Raw genomic sequence first — 25,314 nt, 5'->3', positions numbered from 1 at the left:
CTAGAAACTATAAAAGTCTTAGAGGAGAACATAGGCAAAACACTCTCCAACATAAATCACAGCAGGATCCTCTATGACCCACCTCCCAGAATATTGGAAATAAAAGCAAAAATAAACAAATGGGACCTAATTAAAATTAAAAGCTTCTGTACAACAAAGGAAACTACAAGCAAGGTGAAAAGACAGCCTTCATAGTGGGAGAAAATAATAGCAGATGAAGCAATTGACTAAGAATTAATCTCAAAAATATACAAGCAACTCCTGCAGCTCAATTCCAGAAAAATAAATGACCCAATCAAAAAATGGGCCAAAGAACTAAACAGACATTTCTCTAAAGAAGACATACAGATGGCTAACAAACACATGAAACGATGTTCAACATCACTCATTATCAGAGAAATGCAAATCAAAACCACAATGAGATACCATTTCACACCAGTCAGAATGGCTGCTATCCAAAAATCTACAAGCAATAAATGCTGGAGAGGGTGTGGAGAGAAGGGAACCCTCTTACACTGTTGGTGGGAATGCAAACTAGTACAGCCACTATGGAGAACAGTGTGGAGATTCCTTAAAAAACTGGAAATAGAGCTGCCATATGACCCAGCAATCCCACTGCTGGGCATACACACTGAGGAAACCAGAATTGAAAGAGACATGTGTACCCCAATGTTCATCACAGCACTGTTTGTAATAGCCAGGACATGGAAGCAACCTAGATGTCCATCAGCAGATGAATGGATAAGAAAGCTGTGGTACATATACACAGTGGAGTATTCAGTTAAGTTCAGCTCAGTTCAGTTGCTCAGTTGTGTCCGACTCTTTGCAACCCCCATGAATCGCAGCAACTCAGCCATTAAAAAGAATAGATTTGAATCAGTTCTAATGAGGTGGATGAAACTGGAGCCTATTATACAGAGTGAAGTAAGTCAGAAAGAAAAATACCAATACAGTATACTAACGCATATATATGGAATTTAGAATGATGGTAACAATAACCCTGTAAGCGAGACAGCAAAAGAGACACAGATGTATAGAACAGTCTTTTGGACTCTGTGGGAGAGGGAGAGGGTGGGATGATTTGGGAGAATGGCATTGAAACATGTATAATATCATATGTGAAACAAATCACCAGTCCAGGTTTGATGCATGATACAGGATGCTTGGGGCTGGTGCACTGGGATGACCCAGAAGGATGGGATGGGAGGGAGATGGGAGGGGGTTCAGAATGGGGAACACATGTACACCTGTGGCGGATTCATGTTGATGTATGGAAAAACCAATACAATATTTTAAAGTAAAAAAAAATTTAAAAAAAAGAAAGAAATTCGACTACTATTGATGACAATGACTCATGCTGACAATGATACATTAACTCTGCTGTTACAGTATATGTTCTCCATGATTTCTCAAGGAAACATTGATATGATCCTTTCCATTTTCCAAGCGCAACAAAGACTTAGGCAAATAACCTAATTTACCCAGTTTATTGGCATCTGGACTGTGAAACATTTTTTTGTACCTAGATGTATTAAATGATAACTTAGTATTCTGAGGATATAAAATGTATTATCCTTGAATTGAGAAGACCACTAATTATCCACTGTCAGAAAATCAATATTTCCTTTTTGCTACTGTTTTAAAGCATTTCTTATTGTTATCTACTTATCCTAATGATCAATAGTATACAGTTGTTAAAATCATGAAAGGCTTAGAGATGCAATCTTTTGAAGACAAAAAAATATTTATTGTTATTATAAAACAAACTGGTCTATAGAGAGGATCAAAGTATGACCTTAAGTTTGTCAGAATTGCCTATCATACTTGCTCCATTCTAAAAAGTTTATTTTTTAAAATCTTAAATTTATTAGCTATTTATTCTCTTACCACCAAGAGATTCAGGGTCATTACAAAGATAACTATTATTCATGGCACTAATGAACTAAAACATATTAATATTTATCAAAATAAATATGTTTATTAATAAAGGATTTCCTCAAATCACCAGGGAAAAAGTGATTAACTTCATTGATAAAGTAGGACATTTTCTTTAAAAAGTAGCTAAGTTCTGAATATTAAGTACAAGTAGAAATATGATAAGCCTCTTTTCTACATAGGCATCACTGGTGCAGTAGTAAAACCTGTGCTGTCAGCATCCAATTGAACACATACCCTGTCTTCCACCTGGGCTCTACCTCAGGCACTGTGACTTGCTCTGAAGAAGAAGTTGGGAGCCGCGTTAGGCATTACCGACAGACTCACTTTGCCGCCTGCCACGTTGAGAAGTTAGAGTGGAATGAAAGGAAATTGTAACATAAGGCAGAAGTTTTCCTACTTACCAGTAAAGTTAGTATGAAGGTTATTGGGTAGTGGTTATAGTATAATAGGGGCTATCATTTTAGTACAGTGCTATAATGAGTCATTATCCTTTAATCACAGTAGTAATATTAACTGCACTAATGCTGATTGTTTACTGTGTACCAGACCCTTCCCTACTCTCAACTAACTCACTTAATCTTCACAATGACCCTGTGAAACAGGTAGTACTGTTATATGTAGGCAATAGGTTTGCCAGATAAAATACAGGATCCACAGTTACATGTGCATTTCAGAGAAACAACAAATGTCCCAATGTGATGTGGGGCATATTTATGCTAAAAGACTTATATTCATTTGTTTCTCTGAAATGCACATGTAACTGGTATTCTACATTTATATTGGCTAAACTGACAGCTCTAATAGGTTTACGACATGCCCAGGATCATCTAGTTGGAAGAGACAGAACTGGGATTCCAACTCAGCCTGACTCCATAATCTTTGTTTTTATCCATTTCAGGATCCTGCCTCTCCAATAGAGACTGTGAATGCCAAAAACCATGTGAAAGCCAGTCCACACAAGGGGAAAACAAGGGAAGAGAACATTTGAATCTATAAAACATAACATGATGCCCTTCTCTTTCTTACATAAAGTACACTTACTTTTGAGAAAGAAACAGCTCAAAGACATCAGCATCCTTCTTGTGGCCACATATCTTTAGCTGCTCTTCAATTGCCTGATAACATATAATTAATCTGTCAAGCCACATTCCACTGAGCAAAAATACTGAGACATTTGCAGTCAATAACAATAATGTCTACAAAAAGATCAAAAGAAAGGTGAATATGGAGGCAACTACTCTAAACTGATAAATTCCAACACTACAATTCAACATTACTTAATCATTTTTGTGGTTGAATTTCATTATCCTTAATCCCGGGCACAGATGTGTAAATAAATTTTAATCAAGAGAAAAAAAATGTGCATGTGTGCTTATATACCAAAAACAAGCTTTTTATTCTCCATGAGGAAGAGTAATTTGGTCTTTAAATATCTGTAAATATTCCTTTATTTTAAGCATGAAGGACTGATATTTGGTAGGATTTCCATTTTTACAGAAGACAGTGTCAAGGTTGGAGATGGAGGGAGTATAATGCACCCTATAAGTTCTCGATGTCAGACAAATGAATGAATGAGTGTATGAATGTTATTTTTTTTCCTCTGCAAAGAAATAGTGTCTTCATGTTTCGAGAATTACTAATATACTTGGACCATGGGAATTTTTGGTGGAGAAGAAGCAATTTTTATTCCCATAGGTTTTTTATTTGAAAATACATATCCAACAACAGCTATTTCACTGCTTTGCTTTTTCTTCTTAAGATCCTTTACTAAATTACAAAATAACATTTATAGGCCATGTAGCCTAAGATGATATGGAAAAATTAAAGACCGTCTATAATTTGTCAATGAAGGAGTAAAGCTAACAAGACACAGCAGAAGTGGAAAGTATAATCATTGCACTTCTGGAATCTGACAAACACTGTAATTATCAGGGTCAAAGCAATCACCAAATTTCAGAAATTTCAACCTGAATTTGTTGTGGGTGGTGAGGTTATACTGTCAGGAAGTGATTTATGGATTTTTGACATTGGTTTTGTTACCTAGTAGGGGACATGAAAAAGTTAGATTTAATGGGATGAACAAGTATCTAGAGGTGAGGAAGACAGATATCCCAGGGATGGAGAACAGCTGCTAATTTATACCCCAAACTTTCTTTGTGACCCTGTTACACAAGTTGGATCTTGGGGCTTGGAGAATTTATTGGTTCAGGTGTAGGCCTTTCCATTAGGGTATTTTTTGACCATGATAAATGAGCTGAATTTGGAGTTTAGAAAAACCCATTAGACATCCACATCTGGGTATTTTAATTTAAACATCAAAACCATCAGCTTGTACTAAACACAGTCAATCTCAGTTTTGCCAAAGTGTTTTGAATGTTAAGGCTTAGTCAAAGCATAATTAAAATTTTGCAGCTACCTTTTAAAATTGCAAGCTGGCTTCTAACTTTATCCCACAGTTTCACATCTAACACTCAGAAATACATCAGTACATACACACACAAGCAAAATGTGAATATCATTGCTCATCTCATACATACATTGTCTGTAGTTGTGAAATATGCCCAATTAATTGGAATAGGGGTTATAGTAAGATGCAACTTCACAGTAGGACATATGCAATAGCTTAAAAACAGAGAGAGATGGATATCTAGACCTAAAAAATATATCCAAAATATATTTTTAAGTAAAAATGCCATTGGCAGTATAATATTTATATATGTAACAATATTTTTGTTACTAACGACATTTATATGCACACAAAATGCACACACTCCAAACCATTAACCAGTTATTACTTGAGATTATAAGGGACTGTCACTTTTTAGGAAATTCATTTTTCAATAATTGAATATTTTATGACATTAACTTAGTAATCAGAAATTAGTATACATTCTGAACATTTTACCCATGGAATGAATATTTCAAGACTTAAATTTTGAAAATAAAAAGATGAAAAAGGGAAATTTAAACTCACAATATGTAAATCACTGATGTAATTAATTATTCATTTACACAGCTCTTTATCATGGCATACTTCCTTCCAAGCAAAACTTTCATATGAATCTGGTAACACCAAAGTGTCAAAATGCCAAAGAACTCGAAAATGTGCCAAGAAGTTTCAAGTTTCAGTGAATCTGTGGTGGAACAGTTCCAGTTCCCAATCAACAAACAACTTCACTGGCAGCATATTCCTTTCATCTACAGAGACACAAGAATTCTTTCCCTGAACTGTTTTTTTTTTTTTTTTTAATTGTGGTAATATATACATAATGTGGAATTTACTATTTTAACTGTACATTTTTGTGGTATTAAGTGCATTCACATTGCTGTGCAGCCATCACCACCATTCATTTTCAGAAGTTTTTCATCTATCTCAAATGAACTTCTGTACCCACTATACACTGCCTCTTCATTTCTTTCCCTCTCTCCCCTGTTCCTGACACTCACCCTTCTACTTTCAGTCTCCATAAATTTGACTACTCTAAGTACCTTATATAAATGGAAGCATGCAGCATTTGTCTCTTTGTGACTGGCTTATTTCGATTAGCATAATGTCTTCAAGAATTACCTAGTTGTAGTGTGTCAAGATTTACTTCCTTTTAAGGCTGAATAATATTCCATTGTATGTGTATACCACATTTGGTTTTTCCATTTAGCTATCAGTGGACACTTGGGTTGCTTCTACTTTTTGGCTGTTGCGAATAATGGTTCTATGAATATGGGTGTACAAATATCTGAAACCCTGTTTACACTTCATTTGAGTATATATTAATACTCAGAAATGGAATTGCTGGATAACATGATAATTGTATGTTTAACTTTTTGAGGAATTGCCATACTATTTTTTACTATAGCTGCACACAACAGCATACTTTTACATGAACATTTCTACCAAAGTTTGTCCAAACAGATCATTCAGCTATTTATTGAACCACAAACTACTGTGGTTCAGGATGTGACTAGTTTAGTCTATGGCTAGCTAGTAAATGTAGCAATGAATCAGGTAAGATGTCTATTCCCTATAAGTAAACTTTGAATAAGAGAAGGAAGGATACACAATGTTTCAAAAGAAGGTTGCAAATGTTAAGCACTATGAGAAAAGAAAAATACCACTCTAGTGAATTCAGAGGAATAAGAAAGTACTGTCAACCTTGGGAACTTTGAGAGGATTTTAGGGCAAGACTGACAGTTGGACTCAGTCTGAACGATGAGGACAATTTAGACAAAGATTTTGATGGATGAGTGTTTTAGTCACAGGGAAGTAAGTACACAAAGGAGGAAAAGCAAGGGAAGAACGTACAAGGCATTAGGGCTGTACATTCTTTGGCTGCAGGAAAAAGGAATACAGCAAGCAACTGTGAGGGATCCATTTTAAAAGGTGAATTGGGGTCATATACTTGTGCTCACTTTGAAATTTAGGCTCAGAAGTGTGTACCTACTGCTTAAAGAAAACTTTAATGGGTCAAGAACTCTAACTTAAAATCACATATTTTATGTAATATAAAATTAAATTTAATTTTGAATATATATAAATTAAATATATATACAATAAATATATATACTATCAGCATGGTGAAATCAGTGTAAGGAAGTCCAATAAAGTTCTGATTTTTCACATGACAACTATATCAATGCTTTTAAGTAATATCCAATATCAAGTTATTTTAAAATCATTTTTCCTCCTTCTCTTTTGGTTCCCTTGCTTTGTTGGGCTGTAAAAGAATGGACTTAATAACAACTGGGTAATTCATCAATGGACTCAACTCTGGGAAGTTTGCAGAGAAGTATTGTAGGATTTTTAAGCAGGAGAAAAGATGTGACAAAGCATACCATATCTCATGGCCTAGGGTGCAGATTGAACTGCAGACAGGAAGCAAGGTTGCCTCTGGAAAATCAAGTCAAGATCTGATAAGCCTGCCTCAGGGACAGAAGCAAGTGAGAATGAGCAGTGAACAGGTATGACATGTGAGATACAGAGAGAATTGATGAGAACTGGCAAGTAACTGGAGGCAGAGAATAAGGGCAAAGGAAGACACTGGTGATGATAATAATGTGATGACATGATGATGAGAAAGGTGACTGGGAGGGAAGATGCATGCAGTTGAGAAAGGGTGAAATTGAGGCACTGGTGGAAGAGGTCAAGGTGACCACCAGAAAGTTGCAAGTGGGAGAGTGAATCTCACCAGAGTGTCAGGATAGGTATGTCCAGCCTGGTCGTCAGCCAGCACAGAGGAGAGAGTGGGACCCAGGGAAGATCATCCTGAAGTGTCTACATTTGGATGGAGGAGGAGAGAGACAAGCTGCATAAGAAGATACACGAGGGATTGTTATAAAGTTATGAAGAGAAGCAAAAAGACAATGGGAGCAGGGAGGGTGGGTTTCAAGAAGGTAGAATTTGAATCTGCAATATTGTGTAGCATGGTAGAGAATATCACACAGAAAAGGTATTCAATTTGCAGAGTAATTTCAGGATCTGAAAAGGGGGAAATGTTAGCTTTCAAATTAACTGACTGATGAAACAGGAAAATAAAAACAACCCAGCACAAAACTTAGATGTAGATCGTTTTAGCATAGAGAAGAAAAAAAGCAGCTACTTCCACTGCAGATACCTTGGGATCTAAATAAAATAGAATAACATATTTGAAAATTGTGGGACTACTACATCCTAGAAGAATGAAGACTTTATTAAGGTCTATAGAAGAAAATATCCTCACTTTGATGGTTTATCTACTATAATGATACATTCCTATACCTTCATGCAATACACATGTACCACGAGTTAGTTAGGATTTAGTGTGAAGTTTCCAATTCATTATAGAACGTTCAGCCTTGATTAATTATCATAGCTCCAAGCCTTTCTAGATAAGTGTGAGAACTCGAGAACACCTTGTTAGGTCCTAAATGGCACAACACAATTGTGACTTTTTTCATTTCCCACTCAAGGATTCTTTTAGTCATTATCTAAACTGTCCTCAGGAGAAGGCAATGGCACCCTACTCCAGTACTCTTGCCTGGAAAATCCCATGGATGGACGAGCCTGGTGGGCTGCAGTCCATGGGGTCGCTAAGAGTCGGACATGACTGAGCGACTTCACTTTCACTCTTCACTTTCATGCATTGGAGAAGGAAATGGCAACCCATTCCAGTGTTCTTGCCTGGAGAATCCCAGGGATGGGGGAGCCTGGTGGGCTGATGTCTATGGAGTTGCACAGAGTCAGACACCACTGAAATGACTTAGCAGCAGCAGCAGCAAACTGTCCTCAACTCTGCTTGTATTGTCCCTCAAACAACTTCTCCTCCCAGTGTGTCAATCTGCACTTTAGGGAAACAACATTTCAGGGCTCTACATGTATATATATCTGTTGGAGGGTCAAAATTTCAAATTTATGGTCTTAATTTCTGTGTGCCAGCGGGCATGCTCAGTTGCTTCAGTCGTGTCTGACTCTTCCTTCATTCTATAGACTGTAGCCCACCAGGCTCCTCTGTCCATGGGATTCTCTAGGCAACAATACTGGAGTGGGTTGCCATTCCCTTCTCCAGGGGATCTTCCTGACTCAGGGATCGAACCGTGTCTCTTACCTCTCCTGCATTGGCAGGAGGGTTCTTTACCACTAGCGCCACCTGGGAAATCCTGTTAGTCTCTATGCTGCTGCTGCTGCTGCTAAATCGCTTCAGTCGTGTCCGACTCTGTGCGACCCCATAGACGGCAGCCCACCAGGCTTTCCCGTCCCTGGGATTCTCCAGGCAAGAACACTGGAGTGGGTTGCCATTTCCTTCTCCAATGCAGGAAAGTGAAAAGTGAAAGTGAAGACGCTCAGTTATGTCCGACTCTTTGTGACCTCATGGACTGCAGCCCACCAGGCTCCTTCATCCATGGGATTTTCCAACAGTACTGGAGTAGGGTGCCATTGCCTTCTCCGGTTAGTCTCTATAAACTGCCATAATTCTATATGCTGCTGCTGCTGCTACTGCTGCTAAGTCGCTTCAGTCGTGTCCGACTCTGTGCGACCCCATAGACGGCAGCCCACCAGGCTCCCCCGTCCCTGGGATTCTCCAGGCAAGAACACTGGAGTGGGTTGCCATTTCCTTCTCCAATTGTATATGCAGGAGATATTAAATGGCAAAGGGTCAGAGTAAATTAGTGTGGATCCGGGCAGTCCCCAAACCCCATTCAGGAGATTACAGGCTTCTAGCCTCAGTGGAAGGTTTGCCTGGGGACCTTGGTTGCATTATCCCTTCACCCCGGACCCCGGGGTGGCCTTTAGCGGACTGGAGCATCTGTCAGGATCCCCCGAAACGCTCCGTGGTCTGGGGAAGAGGGAGATGCTTACCGTACGGCTGATTTCCAGGGCAGCTTCTGCGACCCTCACTGGGATTGCTGGGGGTCGGCAGGCACGCGGCAGATGATTGGGGTCCCTGGCCATCAGGACACCCAGGCACTCAGCAGCACCTGTGATCGACCCAGCCTGGCCTGCGGCTGACTGTTCTGGCGGTTACCAAGAGTTACCACCGCCCTGTGGACTAAAAGCCAATCCGAAGTAGGGAAGATGTGAAGCCAAATCCGGACTTCTGTGACGTTTGCGCTTGTGGCCCTGCAACAGCCACTGCGGCGCACCTCAGGTCTCTAGTGTTTCTCCTGCGCGGGGTGCTGCATACCGCGGATGAAGGAGGGATCGCGATCGGGTAGAGACCAGAGACCACGAGTGTATCAGAGGGCCCCACTGAAGTCACCCAGTAATAATAACTCTATTGAGATATGAATATTAGAAAATTTAGGTTTCTGAAAAGTAGATGTGTGTGGAAACCACCAGCCACCTGTGGAGGGTAGGAGTGAAGCGATGCCTGGTGGAGTCCTCCTGGAGCTTAACGCAAAAGGAGGGGGAAAAAATCAATACTAGTGAGACTGTCTTTATTTTAAAATTTGACATTTTTGTTTATCATGTATGTTTTGCATTAATTTTTATTTTCTGAAAAGAAATATTGCATTAGGATTTATTTTGTTAAGCTGAGCCACTATTTGGCCAGTCTCATCCAATCTTGAAGACTTGATGATTTTATTTATATGAATTTGGTTTTCCTCTAGCTTGGAAAACTTTGGAGGCTGGAGGGTTGTGTTTTTTTTTTTGGCCAGGACCTAACACATTGCATTTAATAAAAATTGATTCAATTCAATAGGTTGGTTTCTTGGCACCAAATTTGAACTTGAAATCTAGGAATTAAACGTAATTTTTTGAAATGGATCAAGCTACTTGCATTAAAAAGTGTTGGTATTGGAATAGAGCATTGAAAAAAGGTTTCAGTGAAGAAGTCAAAACATATTATTTCTAGAACTTTTTATAAATATTTGAGTATAAATACTTTTTATAAGTACTTGAGCCTGTTGGGGTAGGTGGATAACAGTTCTTCTCGGTACCATGGGGAAAGTAACCATCTAAGAACCATTGTTTAAATAGTTTTTAACCCAGGAATAAAAATCAGAGAGGAATGGTCCACTGAGAAAAGGTATAAAATAATTTACTAGCATCTTGTCTCCCATCTTTGCTGTTAATATGTATTACAACTTTCCAGATATCATTTATTAATATGCTACATAGAAAAATGGAAATGCATACTCCTTGGTCAATTTTGTACATTACACAAATGTGAGGTTTACAACCATAGGCTATTTATTTTTAGAGAGTGTCTTATAGAAGTAAACTACTAACCAGTTAATTTCTAGTAAAATCACATTTAAATATTTTATTCTGAAATCTCTTCACTTTACACTGATTCAGAGGAGGAAATAAATTTTAAACAGACAGCTCTGTTCTTAGGAAAGGAACTCAGAGACTCATCTATTAAGAGGTCTTTACATGTTCCCTCTTCAAGAAAAATTTACCATTAACTGATTGCAAGGACTAAATTAATGCAAGTTTAAAATGAAATGTGAAAGATGGGAATTAGTGAAGGCACTCCTTGTATAAAAGGTTCTTCCTAGATGTCTTCATACACTGGGAGCTACAGAAGAGGTACCCCTCCCTAGCCAAGTGAACAGAGAGAACTTTTACCTCCATTTGATGGGATTATAGCCTGAGGAATCCAAACTGAAATTTTAAAAATTCATGTAAAATGTACATTCTCCTTTATAATCAATTTTGTTTTAATATAAAAATAAAGTGGTTCCCCCTAACTCCCCTCAAATCTTTGAGTAATATTTACATTGAAGCAAGACACCCTGTGTTTATCCTGTGGCTTTGCCTCCCTGGCATGCTGCCATTGCCTGCAGGGCTATGCATATCCCAGTTTGAAAGCTCTATCATATCATGTATGTGGATTTGGATAAGAAAAAAAAGCCTTGTGTTCCAAGTCAGGGCATGTGGGGTTTAGTCTCAGTTCTGAAATTAACTATCTGTTGGCCACCTTCTAGTCACTTAATGGCTCTGAGCCTCAGTTTCTTCAACAGTAAAATAAAGAAGCTGAAAGTTTACTTCAAAAAATCCACTATTTAATTACACTCTCCCAGACAGGTAGAATGTATTGTTCACAGAATAAAAGGTTCTCATTGAGATGTTGACATATAATTGTTTTTCAAGAATAATTTGCTAGTAAAAAGTGTGTAAGAAAAAAATTATTCATGTAATGGCCATCATGAAAGCGACATAATTTTTTAAAAAATTCTCTTCTTAATTTGTCTTGAATAATTACCACCCATTCCTACTGAATACAATGACCATAGAATAAATAATATATCAGTTACTATCAAATTGCATTCTTATATGTATATCTTTTTATGATATATGATGCCATTCTTTACCACGGAACCCCCTGGGAAGTTCAAAGCTGTCTTCTTTGCTCTCTTCTCCCAGGCTAATGGCTGTTGCCTCCAGACTTTGAATAAACGTCATTTCTGAATCTATCTCCAAAAGCACCCCTTCACTGACATCCAAGGTCCATGCCCAGAATGCTACCACTTGATGCTTTAAGTGATGCAGCCCTTTCCACTTCATCTTTACATACCTGTTTTCTCTCAGAATTCACATACAACCCTCAAAATACCTTCCTGTATAGGAATAAGAAATGATTCAAGTTTGGAAACATCCTATATTGTCTGGAAAAGCTAGAAACCTCTAGACAAAGTCCCAGCTTAATCAAATGATATAATCAGTTCCAAACCTGAATTTGCTTCAGTGTGATTTCACATCTTCTCCCAAGAACCTAAGTTCTGCCCATCCCCTCCTATAACTACCTTTTCACTATCCTTTACACCTAGGGCATCACATGTCCATTAGGGTCATAGAGGGGGCAAGAACTCCAGGTGGGTTCATCCACTTGTCCCTCGGTGGAGTGCATGAGAGTGGTAGGGCATGAGTCCAGTAGAAGACTTGAGCAGTGTCCTCTAAATCAAGGAGCCTAGGGCAGAAGCCCCCTTGCCTGAAATTAGAGGTGGTACTGGGTGGAATTCACACAACTCACAAATATTAATTTTCATTATAGCACTTCATTGTGTAATGTCATCGAAATTACTAACCCTTCTGTTGCTTTGCTCAGTTTTGACTTGATGAGTTACTGATAGACGTTTATCTTAAGCTGGCAGAGAAGTCTTGTTAATGCTATTAAGAATACTGCATTTCCATAGAGAACAGACTTAGGGACAAGACAGCAGGGAGGGAAGGAGATGGTGAGATGAAAGGAGAGAGTAGCATGCAAACATATATATTACCATACGTTAAATAGATAACCAGTGGTAATTTGCTGTATGACTCAGGGAACTCAAACTGAGGCTCTGTGACAACCTATAGTGGTGGGATGGGGTGGAAGGTGGGAGGGAGGTTCAAGAGGGAAGGGACATATGTATACTTTTGACTGATTCATGTTGATGTATGACAGAAACCCAGTATTGTAAAGCAATTATCTTTCAATTAATAATAAATAGATGAATATAAAAAGGAATATTGCATTTTATCACACATATGATGTAGCAATCAGGCATTTCAAGCATAAAGTCTCTATATAAATGTGTGGCTCTATATACATGTATATATATGTGTGTATATATATTTATGTGTGTGTGTGTGCATGCTAAGTCGTTTCAGTCATGTCTGACTGTGTGTGATCCTATGGACTGCAGCCTGCCAGGCTCCTCTGTCAATGGGATCCTCCAGGAAAGAACACTGGACTGGGTTGCCGTGCCCTCCCCCAGGGGATCATCCAGACCCAGGGACTGAACCTGTGTCTCTTACATTTCCTGCAATGGCAGGCAGGTTCTCCACCACTAACACTTACCTGGGAAACCCAGCATATGTGTGCATGCACATGTAAATGCATGTGTGTGCATGCGTGTATGTATATATTCATACAAATGTACACCCATGTGTGCACCTCCCCCTCACACACACATACATAGCAGGCAAACTCCACAATGCCCCCAGTGATCCTACTGGTTTTCGCATCCTTGTGTAATTAATCCTCTCCCCTCGTGTGTAGGCTGGACTTTGGACTCACTCTGAATGAACAATATGGCAGAAGGGCAGGCTATCACTTCTGAGGGCAGGTTACAAAAAGACTGTGACTTCTGTCTGGGGCACCTTCTCCCTTTTTCTCTGGCCCACTCTGAGGTAAACCAGTGTCCTGTTGTGAGCTGATCTATAGGGAGGCCCTTATAGCAAGGTATTGGTGTCTCTGGACAATAGCCAGAGTGGACCTGAAGCCTGCAATGGTCACATGAGCCAGCTTGGCAGTAGATCCCCCAGACTGGAGCCTTGAGAAGGTCACAGCCATGCAGCCTCCTGAGAAACTCAGCCAGAGTTACCCAGTGGAGGCACACCCAGATTCCAGACACTCAGAAATGGAGATAATAAATGTTTGCTGTTTCAGCTGCAAAAGTTTTGAGGTAATTTGCCATGCAGCAATAGGTCATTATAAACATGTATGTATATTATTGGGGTTTCCCAGGTGGTGCTAGTGGTAAAGAACCCTCCTGCCAGTGCAGGAGATGCAAGAGACACAGGTTCAATCCCTGGGTCAGGAAGATCCCCCGGAGGAAGGCATGGCAACCCACTTCAGTATTCTTCCCTGGAGAATCCCATGGACAGAGGAGCCTGGTGGGCTACAGTCCAAAGGGTCACACAGAGTTGGGCATGACTGAAGTGACATAGCATGCACACACACATGTATGTATTATATATAATATGCACATTATATATAAATATCAATATAGTTGTATAGCAGAAACTAATACAACACTGTAAAGCAATTATATGCCAATTAAAGATATATACATAAAAAATTTTTAAAAACTGACAAAAGACATCAATATCAATTTAAAATCTCAGAAGACCAGAAAGATACATTTAAATAATCAAATTCAATCTTTCTCAAAAGAATTCTTGCTCCTGTCACCTTATGTTGTAAACACTTGACAAAATTTCCATCCTGACAATTTCAAATTAATATTTAAATCTGGAAAGACAGATATATTTTTGGAATGTTATCTGCATGCAACTACATGTTTAAATGTAAAAATAAATTTAACTCTTTTATCATAATAGACAATGATTTAGTTGGAGGGTTGTTATTAAACTACAACTTAATCTAAATTGAGTTTTGACATAAAAAAAATACCATCTGCCAGAATAAATGCTATTACCAAGTCAATAAATATTTTCTCATCTTCTTACATGAAAACTTTTTCAAATGTGCTGTATGTTAAAAAAATGTAGTGGGACAATGGAAGCACTATTATTTTCTCAAGTTTGAGGTGTTATGTTGGAGCTGGGTTTCACCTCTGTTAACATATAGGCTTCTTTGTGACTCTTTCTAACTCAAGCATCTGAACCTGCTGGAATTTTCTTCTTCACACCCCCATAATTTAAACATTTCAGAATAAGGACTCAGCTTGAAAGTCATATCCCTTTTTGACCTGGATTATTTCTGCAGAAGATCAGTGTTAGCAGTGGCATCTGGGATTCCTGGAGACAGTTTCTTTGTTGCTCTTGTCTACAAAGTGGCAGAGAGACTTCCAAACTAGCTCCAAGAAGCCTGAGTTACCCACAGGCTACACTTGGGCAATCAAGCCATTTAAAGTGCAGTCTCACTGCATGAGGTAGCTACATCAGATGATCTGATGTCCTTTATCAATGTATTCATTCCTTTAGCCAGTCAGGCACTGAAACTGACAGAGTCCCTACCATAAGCTACACACTCTGCCATGGACTAGAGGATGTGAATGAGATTCACTCCAAGAAACGGTTGTTAGGAAGCAATCTCATGGGTATCTACAGCTTTAAACACATTAATTGTAGTTGGTTCTACTCTGATATTACCTGGCATTCAAGTAGATCATTAAAACCACTACTCTTACTTGCTTAGAGTGTGAAGTGTTTCAATTACCTTTGTAAATAATTCCAAACTGTGTTATTGACCATATTAACTGTGTACTCTTTGTAGCCTTTTTTCAGCTGCTAGGTATTTTACTAGCAATGCTTTCATTACCACCTTTTCCCACAAAACAAAGACAAAAGATCAATAATTATTTTAATTAGAGATACTATGTATTGCAAAGCAGTTCAGAAAAACCTTTTTCATAAAAAGTATAAAGTCATTGACAGATTTTGCATTGAAAGTACATCTAGAGTTTCAGAAACTGATCTTTGCTTCATGAACTCATTTTAGATTATAACAAAGGAAAAATTGGTTTTCCCAATTAGGGTATACTTTCCATGAAATTTGGCCAGTTTTTGTAAATTTGGATAGGAAAAGTAGACTAACAGTTAATTTTGGCTTTGCCTAATTCTTCTTCCTTTACTTAGAGATCTGACTAAAGCAGTAAGGAGCAGGAGTCCAGCTGAAGGCCACTAGATTCCTGTGTGCTAAGTTGCTTCAGTAGTGTCTGATTTTTTTACGATCCTATGGATGGTAGCCCATCAGTCTCCTTGTCCATGAGGATTCTCCGGGCAAGAATACTGGAGTGGGTTGCCATGACCTCCTCCAGGGGATCTTGCTGACCCAGGGATTGGACCTGTGTCTCCTGCATTGCAGGCAGATTCTTTACCATTGAGCCACTGGGGCACTATATAGGTGATACATGTTGGGGGCTGTTGCAGGCATGGACAATTAAAAACAGGTGAGGGGATAAGGAGACGCAAGTGAGAGAGAACAGAACAAAGTAAAAAAATGGGGGAGGGGATAAAGAGAATGGGAGGGAAGCTGCAGAGAGGAGGTGAGGAGCAGGAGATAAAGAGAAGAAAAAAGGGAAAAGAAACAGAAAAAAGTGAGAGAGAAAGGAAGTAGGCGAGCAGAGGGAAGGAACACATTGTGATTAGGAATTATGTTGTCATTTGATCACTGTCTTTTGAAAGGAGATGTTCTTCATTGGGGGCACAGCTTCATTCCCAATCCTATGGCCCAGTGAGGCTGATAATCATAATCTTCAAACCTCTGGCATTAAGGGTAGGTACATGATCTGAGACAGGCTAAGCAGAATAATTGGAACTAAGGGGGAAAGGAGGATTTCTTTCTTGTGGTAAATCTATGCAGTGTAAGACTTGGAATTAGTATCACTTGCTGCCTCAATACCTGAAACCAGGAAGCCCTCAAATGACCTAAGTGTACATTCTCCTCCCTGCTTGCCCTCACAGATAAGGTCCCCTGGTCAAGCAATCCTCCTTATCAAGCAGACCAGGCACAATTACTACTTACTCCTAAGCAGCAGATTTCAGTTCCTTGCCAGCCCGCAGAATTCGTCAATCTAATCACATCCTTGTGTGGGAACCAAGGCACCCCACCCTCTTATTCCTACAAAGCCTGCCTCCCACAGCCTCTGGTTGCTCCCTCCCACGGTCCAAACTAACTTGTGAGGAGCCATCAAACTGTTTTCTACAGTGGCTGCACCACCTCACTTCTACCAGCAACATATGGGTTTGAATTTTTCTACTCCTCACCAACACTCATTATGATTTTAATTTTCATTTCTCTAATGACGTGAGTCTGGGTGAACTCTGGGAGTTGGTGATGGACAGGGAGGCCTGGCGTGCTACGATTCATGGGGTTGCAAAGAGTCGGACATGACTGAGCGACTGAACTGAACTGAACTGAATGACTAATGGATTCCCAGGTGGCATAGAGGTAAAGAATCCAACTGCCACTGCAGGAGACCTAGGAGACTCAGGTTGAAGGTCAGGAAGATCTCCTGGAGTAGGAAATGGCAATCCACTCCAGCACTCTTGCTTGGGAAATCCCATGGACAGAGGAGCCTGGTGGGCTACAGTCCACAGGATCATGATGTGTCAGACACGACCGAGTGAGTGAGCACAGCACAGCACAGCAATGACTAGTGACGTTGAGTGTCATTTGCATGTGCCTGTTGGCCATTTGTATATCTTCTTTGGAAAAATGGGTATTCAAGACTTTTGCCCACTTCTTGATTGGTTTGTTTTTCAGCTGTTCCGGTTCTTGCATATTCTGAATACTATACCCTTGTCAGATACGTGGCTTGCAGTATATTCTTCCACTCTATTGGTTGTCATTATAATCTGATGGTTTTTTTCTACTGACTATTTCTACTCTTCTAATAATGCTAACTAGAACTCATCCTACATGTATTAGTTTTAAGTATTCATTTTTCTACCCTACTCTTATAATGAGAGGTTTTGTTAAAAGCCACTGTTAGAATAGGGTCTGCCTGACTTACCTCCCTGGCTTATAGTTTTTGGTCTAAAGGTGGGGATTTAAGCTTATCCAGACCTCACAACTCTAGCCACAATTATTGATCCATCACAGTAGCTAGGCCAATCAGAATCCCTTTCTAGGATCTTTTCACTATCATTAAACTGTTATTGTATGAGCCTAGAGACTGCCACCACCCATGCTTCTTTCTATATAGAAAGTGGATCTACAGTAGAAGAAAATAAAACTAACAGACAGAGACTTCCCTGGTGGTCCAGTGCAAGGAGCATGGGTTCAGGGAAGTTCCACATGCAGCATGTCCAAAAAATAATTAAATAAAAAGCCTTTATTCACTTAAAAAAACAAAAAACAAAAAACAACTAACATACAGAGCAAGAGAAGATCATGTCTAATGGCATTTGAGCTCTTGGTGCTAGCTAGCTTTATGCCTGTTTCCACTGCAGTTTGGTTATGTGGGTCAATACACTTTTCTTTCTGTTTAAGCTGGTTTATACTAGATTTCTCTACTTTAAATCAAGAATACTACCAAGTACTTTAAATCAAGAATACTACCAAGTTTGTTGATGTGGCAGTATTATCCTGAAGGTGTACCTTATAACGTCATGGAATTTTCACATATACACGGGATTTCTTGGATCTACATCCTGCCCACACTGACTCTGATTTTTACTGCAACACTTGCCCAGAGTTTTCCTCTATTGATCTCACTTGCCCCATTCCTCCCCCAAATTAAGAACTAATAAGAAAAAATTGAAATAATTCCTCTTTTTTCTCTAAAAATTTACATTAAAAATATTGGACAGATGCCAAGAGCTTGAAGTACAGCTGCATTTTGTGAATTAATTAAATATCATAATCCTCTTTGCAGTTTCTATTAGTAACAGGAATGAATGTTATAAAAGGAGCATTTACTAAAAGGAATGTGTTGTGTAATTTAATGTATGCTAAATGTAGGTGGTCTAAAAATATTCTACTGCATTCCTACCTTTACTAACAAACTTTTAAAATACTGTCACTAAAGTGTGAATACCATTCGACAAAGGAAGTCAACTAAGCCCTTTATATGACATTATTTTAAATAATCTTTTCTATATTTTCTAAGTCAGATTGTATAGCTAGTTGATTCAGCTACCTATTGTGGTGTTAGTTGGTGGGAAATGTCATGCATCCTGTCTTTGGTATGATTACATACATTCCTTTTCAATTTCCTTTTGTTGAGTTTTGTTATATTTTGTATTATGGCCTTAGTAAGTAGGATGTCTTTGGGGTGAAGAAAATCCCTTATTTCCGATCTTTGTCGTTTACAAATTAATGACTCAAAGTATTACAAGTGCACGCCCATTAACTGTTTATCTTGGTGTGGCCCACGGTGAAAATGACTTCTACTATCAAAATTATTCTGTTCTTTGACATGATCCCTTGGTATTTGGGGGTTCTGTTTTCGCTAAAAGTTCAGGAATTCCCTGTCAGAAGTCCTTTGACAAGAAAATTTACTAAGAATATTATTGGATTGGTAAACTTGATAGTTTCTTTGCTAAAAAAAGTATAGCTTCCACAGCTTAACTTCTCACCCTATGGCTATTTTGTTCCCTCCTGCCATATTTTTTTCCTATACAATTATTAATCAAATAAGCTATTTTTTTAACTTCATGTTGTTACTTAGATATGGATCACACCTAAACTGTAGGTAGCCATGGCAACATAACAAGCTCACACTCTGTATTAATGAAGAACATTTAAGAAGCTTCATTTAACTGGTGGAATGACCCTGAGGCAGTTGTCTGGAGTTCCACATAAGAGCGACCCACTGGAAAATCATAAAGCCTGGCTGTGGGTTTTTCCCAGGACAGTTTCTAAGCCCTGGATCTTTTATTGTTTATCTATAAATGATCTTGGGTTTTGCTTCTAACCACCCAGTGTCTTGGTCCTTCTGGTTTGTCACGCACAGAGCCACTAGCAGACTCGTTGGCAGTCATAGGTGCTAAGTATGGAGGAAAGGTATAGTTATCAGGTAGGATGTCTTTTATTATGGCACCTGGACACTAGGCTCTACTTGTTCAAACAGTTAAGAAATGCCTTGCCTCCATAACAGAAGCCCAAAGGAAGAGCAGTTCTGCGCTCTATACAGTCAGGACCAGGGCTCCAGAACCCTGCTCATTTTAAATGCTATACTCCTCTAAGTCAACTTCCCTTCAGGTCACCTCCTTCTGTCACAGGACAGCAGTGGCAGCTCCAAGTTTCACGTTTTGATGTATTACTATTGAGAGGAATAAGAGGGGCTACTTTTATCATCACCTTCTGAGAGTGAAAACCTTTCCAGGAGTCTCTCCTTTCCTGAATGCATCCTTGTGGGTGTCCTGGGCCTGAATGGTGTCACAATGCCTTCCTAAACGCTGGCCAGTGGGGTGGTACTGCTATCATTCGTGGACAATTAAGGTCCACCTTGAAGCCCAGGTGGCCCTGCAAGATGGACTCTCCCTTCACTCAGCTTGGAGACTGACGGTCCACACGGGTCTGCTGGATGCCCACCTCCCCCTGCTGGAACTCCTACACCACCCCCAGGCTGCCTCTTTCCACAAGGACACGCTCCTTACCTGGCTTGAACTCTGACACTGCACCCACCGGTCATTCCACGAGGCTTCTCCAGAAATGAGAGAGGCTCTGAATCCTCAGTATAGGCCCACTTCATGCACCAATGAGTTTGTCACCAAGTTCGGGTTCTGACACCCCTGCTCTCCGTCACCCCACTGAGACTGACTGCTTACCCAGTGACAGTCTGTTCCAACAAGAGTTAAAACCTTGCTCAGATGCAACTTTTATAGCAGTCTATTTAAAGAAGCAAGTTGATATGACAAATAGCTATGTACAAAGTTAAAAAAAAAAAGCTATGAGATTTTTCCACTCAGAGGAAAAAAAGATGGGAGTTGTCAGAACAGAAAGCTGTGACGCTGCATGCACACTGGTGCTATAGTCCCTACAGTTAATACAGGTGGTTTTCATAAGTTAAAACATATATAACCATTTCTCCATCTTATCAGAAATATCTTAAGTTACAGAAAGTAGCTATTTAAAATGACGTTTTAACTGTAAAACCTATGTAGTGATATTTATCAATTGGAAATATAAAAATAAGTACCTGACCCTGTTTTGCCATAAATAAATTAAAAATAGAACCCTTTTAAAGGGTTAATGTCATGGTACTTCTGATCAGTCCCCTACCACAATTTCATCACTCCTGTGACCAGAAGGCAGCTTAGAGTGGCGATAAATCTTTTATGTTGCTGTATTACCTGCAAGATTTCCACAGCAGGCTCAGTTTACAGATGTGAAGACTGAGGCACAGACATTTAAGTAACGGGTCCAGAGTCACACAGCTGTAAGAGGGACAGGCAGGACCCACCCCCATGAGGCCTAGCTCCCTTGCCCTTACAATTCCTCATGTATGATCATCTGGGGACAAAGTACATGACTGTGATATTATCTCTAATAAGGGAAATCTAAGAAACAACCGGAGAGGGGAAAGGATTTTTGAATCATCTGTCCTGTGGAAATTAAACAGCTGTAAAAGAATGATGCAATAGAGTCACATTTACCGATGAGGAAAGATGTTTAGTTTATCACACAATGTTTGCTGTAAAAACTGAGTCAGGACCATCTACAGATTACAAAGAGAGTGTTTGTATAAACCTATAAATGCCCCAAGCAGGACTGGAAAGATTCCCAGCAAATTGTCCACAGTGTCAGTCTGGGACAGCAGACTTGGGAAGTGAATTTCAATTATGAGAGAACAGAATTTGGATTGAGATGAGGAATCTCAGGGGGTGGGGGTAACTCAACACAGCACAGAAAGGGGAGGTCAAACAGGCCACCAGAGAGAGAGGAACACCCAGGAGGTTTACCCCACCGAAGGAGTGGGGTGAATTCCACAGGCCAGAAACTGAGGTCTCCCCTGCCTCAACTGCATGCAGGGAAATCAGCTGCCCAAATCAACTCCCGGATGATGTCAAGCATACCTGGGCCAGGCGTGCTCACCGGGGTCCTTCACCATTTTAGGGTTAAAAGGCACCCCTGCCTTTCAGCCTATGATAGGTAAATTATGGGTCTCTCACTAGACAGAACAACTCAAAGCCAAGTAAGAGACACAGAAGTCCACCAGGCTCCTCTATCTATGGGATTCTCCAGGCAAGGATACTGGAGAGGGCTGCTATGCCCTCCTCCAGGGGATCTTCCTGACCCAGGGATTGAACCAGCATCTCTTTCGTCTCCTTCATTAGCAGATTCTTTACCACTGGTGCCATCTGGGAAGCCATGTTGCAGATTAACCACCCCTTAATCATGAATGGTCTACTGAGAACATCCTGACCTGCTTTCTATTTAACTTCCTTCAGGAGAAGCCCAAGAACCTCCATCACGTACTAGGAAGGAGGCTGATGCTGGGGGTGAACATCGGAATGAGACTCAGTTCCTAGCCTGACTTAGTGAGTGGCCAGGCTTAATCTGCCAGTCCGCTGCCTTTAAACCTTGTGTCATTGCATTTGAGAGGCCACATTTTCTTTCTGACCATGAGTAAAGACACCATCCAGAATGCAGAGCCACCTGGGTAAGGCTCAGAGACTTGAACCTCTCCTGCCATGTTGGCTTCGTCTACTTTTGCACCAGTCACCGACTAATATTATCTGTCACCATATGGGTAACACTGGGCTTCCCTGCTGGACTTAAACTGTAAAATGGTCAGAACCTGTCCTCACATATCCCGGGCCATGTGCCCAGGATCAAGGGAAGTCTCAGCCTGGCTCCTCTGGGCAGCTCTCTCTAACTGGTCACAATGTCCAGAGCATGCTGGGGAGAATCTGGGGGTCTGGGAAAGGAAGAAGGTCACCATGCTTAGATTCTCCATTGCTGCACTCTGAGGGTGGCCCCAGGATGGGAGAGGATAGGGCATCAGGGAATCTCCCAAGATGACATGATGGTTATCATCATATGGTGTTACTTCTTAGCAAATTCACCAGAGAGTTTCACTGATGTTAAGCATTTTCCTAAACCAATCCAGCTTTCCAGCAAATGTCAAAGACATTTTGGGTGAAACTCAGTGACTTATGAAAGTTAGGAACCTGATGAAATTAAAATGGAAACAATTTTATGCAGAAAAAAGTCCAATTGAAATTTTGACTGGGTTGCACTAAATTTATAGATTAATATAGGGAAAATCCAGGTCAATATACATGATTAAGACTTCCCATGCAGGTGTGAGAATTTGAAATGTTACCCTATTTCTTGAGATTGTTAACTCAGTGGAGAAGGCCATCCATTTGCCCTTCCTCTTAACAAAAAAAATTTTTTTTAACTGATGGCTATTTGTTGTTAAACATGTGATATTGGGACTTCCCTGGTGGTCCGGTGGTTAAGAATCTATCTGCCAATGCAGGAGACACAGGTTTGATCCCTGGTCTGGGAAGATTCCACATGCCTCGGGGCAGCTAAGCCTGTGCACCACAACCAATGAGCTCACGACCTGCAAGTATTGAAAGCCTTGCACCCTAGAGCCCATGCTCTGTAATAAGATAAGCCACCAAAATGAGAAGCCCATGCATACTAGAGAGGCGCCCCTGCTCAACACAACTAGAGAAAGCCTGTGCACAGCAACAAAGACCCAGCACAGCCAAAAGCAAATAAATACATGTTTTAAATAAATAAATATGTGATATTGGACATAGATAGGATTTGTACTTGATCTTAATTGAGGTAAGGTTTCTGAAGCAATTTAATAAAGTGATGACAGCATCATTTCAATAAAGTTAGTGAATCATTTGACTATGGAAGTGTCTTACTTGGTGATTTTGAAAAGATTAATAGCAAGTTAGTCATAGTCCTTCTGATAAATGATAACATTCTTAGCTCTCTTTCTTCTTATTCTTACTTCTCACAAGAGTTTTATTTCCCAAAAATATTTGTTTAAACTCTTTCATGCTAAAGAACTATTTTAGGCCTTAGGGACACATCAGGAAAAATAAAAGAGAAAATTTCTTTCCTTCATTACATTTTAGTGGGTACAACCCAGCTATATAACATGATATTGTTGCTGTTACTGTTCATTTGCTCAGTCATGTCTGACTCTTGGTGACCCCACTGACTGCAGCACACCATGTTTCCTTGCCCTTCACTATCTCTCAGAGTTTGCTCAAACTCATGTCCATTGAATTGATGATGCCATCCAATGATTTCATCCTCTGTCACTCCCTTCTACTCCTGCCCTCAATCTTTCCCAGCATCAGGGTCTCTTGAGTAAACTCCACATCAGGTGGCCAAATACTGAAGCTTTAGCATCAGTCCTTCCAGTGAATATTGAAGGTTGATTTCCTTTAGGATTGACTGATTTGATCTCCTTGCAGTCCAAAGGATTCTCAAGAGTCTTCTCCAGCACCATAGTTCGAAAGAATAAATTCTTTGGCACTCAGCCTTCTTTATGGTCCAACTCTCACATGCATACATGACTACTGGAAAAACCATAGCTTTGACTAGATGGACCTTTACCAGCAAAGGGATGTCTCTGATTTTAATAAGCTGTACGGGTTTGTCTATGGATAGAGCTATCTTTATCCATAGCTGTTTCCATGATAAAAAAGAAAAGTTGACTGTTTCTCCATGATGATGAGGTACCATTTGAGGGACTCATCATATTTCTGGTCCTCTCACCTTCTCAGCACATGGTTAGATTACACTTCCTTGGTCCCTTCTCATTGCACAGGGCCAGGTCACTAGCTACAGCCAGTGAGCTGCAAATAGAAATAATTTGGGTCATTTCTGAATGGGAGCATTTATATAACAGTGCAAGATCCTCCATGACATTTCTTTTGCTCTGACATGAGGAGGTCAACCTCTGAGATGGTGGCTGCTTCATCAGTCTGGGTTCCTGAATGACTTTTACCTCCTCCTGGGGGACGTGGTGTGTGACTGAGACACTTGTGGTATTGATTCTCTGAGGTTTCATAGGGGAGGCAAACTTTTTTACTGCAGTGTAGCTCAGTCTGTATGGACAGATACAATATGTTCAAAGGAGAACAGAGTGAAGAATTTTGTATTAGGACCTGTGAGCAAGTAGGTGCCAAGTTATACTTGCCTGCTTGCATGCTAAGTTGCTTCAGTTGTATCCAACTCTGCAACACTATGGACGATAGCCCACCAGGCCCCTCTGTCCATGGGATTCTCCAGGAAAGAATACTGGAGTGGTAGAGTGGGTTCCCATCCCCTCCTTCAGGGGATCTTCCTGACCCAGGGATCATATTCACATCTCCTGCATTGGCTGGTGGATTCTTTACCACTAGCACCACCTGGAAAGCTTGCCAAGTTATACTTGCACAGCACAATTAGACAAATATTGACCAGGCTTTGTACACTCCTTCCACTGGAATTAACTGGAATCAACTAGTAAATGTCTCATGTTGCCTTTTCTATTTCCTTTTCCTAATTGTTGGCTCCAGGTTGTAGCTCTGGTTCCTTTTCTCTTCAGTGCTTGGTACCTTCTCTTTATACACTCTGTTCAGTTCGGTTCAGTTCAGTCCCTCAATCGTGTCCAACTCTTTGCGACACCATGAATTGCAGCATGCCAGGCCTCCCTGTCCATCACAAACCCCCAGAGTTCACTCAAACTCATGTCCATTGAGTTGGTGATGCCATCCAGCCATCTCATCCTTTGTCGTCCCCTTCTCCTCCTGCC

General features: G+C 40.1%; 1 protein-coding gene across 3 annotated transcripts in view; it reads right to left on the bottom strand.

Moving 5' to 3' along the window:
* LRRC72 (leucine rich repeat containing 72) overlaps positions 1-20,373 on the bottom strand; it is a 70,290-nt gene extending 49,917 nt beyond the window's left edge. The window contains exons 1-3 of one of the 3 annotated variants that reach the window (XM_010862163.1): positions 20,195-20,279; positions 2,980-3,053; positions 2,173-2,215 (exon numbers count right to left, since the gene is read on the bottom strand). In XM_010862163.1, coding sequence (XP_010860465.1) covers positions 2,173-2,215; positions 2,980-3,013 — 77 coding nt within the window. In that variant the 5' untranslated portion in view covers positions 3,014-3,053; positions 20,195-20,279. Of the gene's footprint in view, positions 1-2,172; positions 2,216-2,979; positions 3,054-9,268; positions 9,362-20,194 lie in introns of those variants that run through there. The other 2 variants (XM_010862164.1, XM_010862162.1) reach the window with 2 other exon arrangements.
* Between the last annotated feature and the right edge of the window lie 4,941 nt (positions 20,374-25,314).

Source organism: Bison bison, unplaced genomic scaffold (assembly GCF_000754665.1).
Source record: "Bison bison bison isolate TAMUID 2011002044 unplaced genomic scaffold, Bison_UMD1.0 scf7180017864479, whole genome shotgun sequence".
Taxonomy (NCBI): Eukaryota; Metazoa; Chordata; class Mammalia; order Artiodactyla; family Bovidae; genus Bison; species Bison bison.
This window is presented reverse-complemented; position numbering and strand designations above follow the sequence as displayed.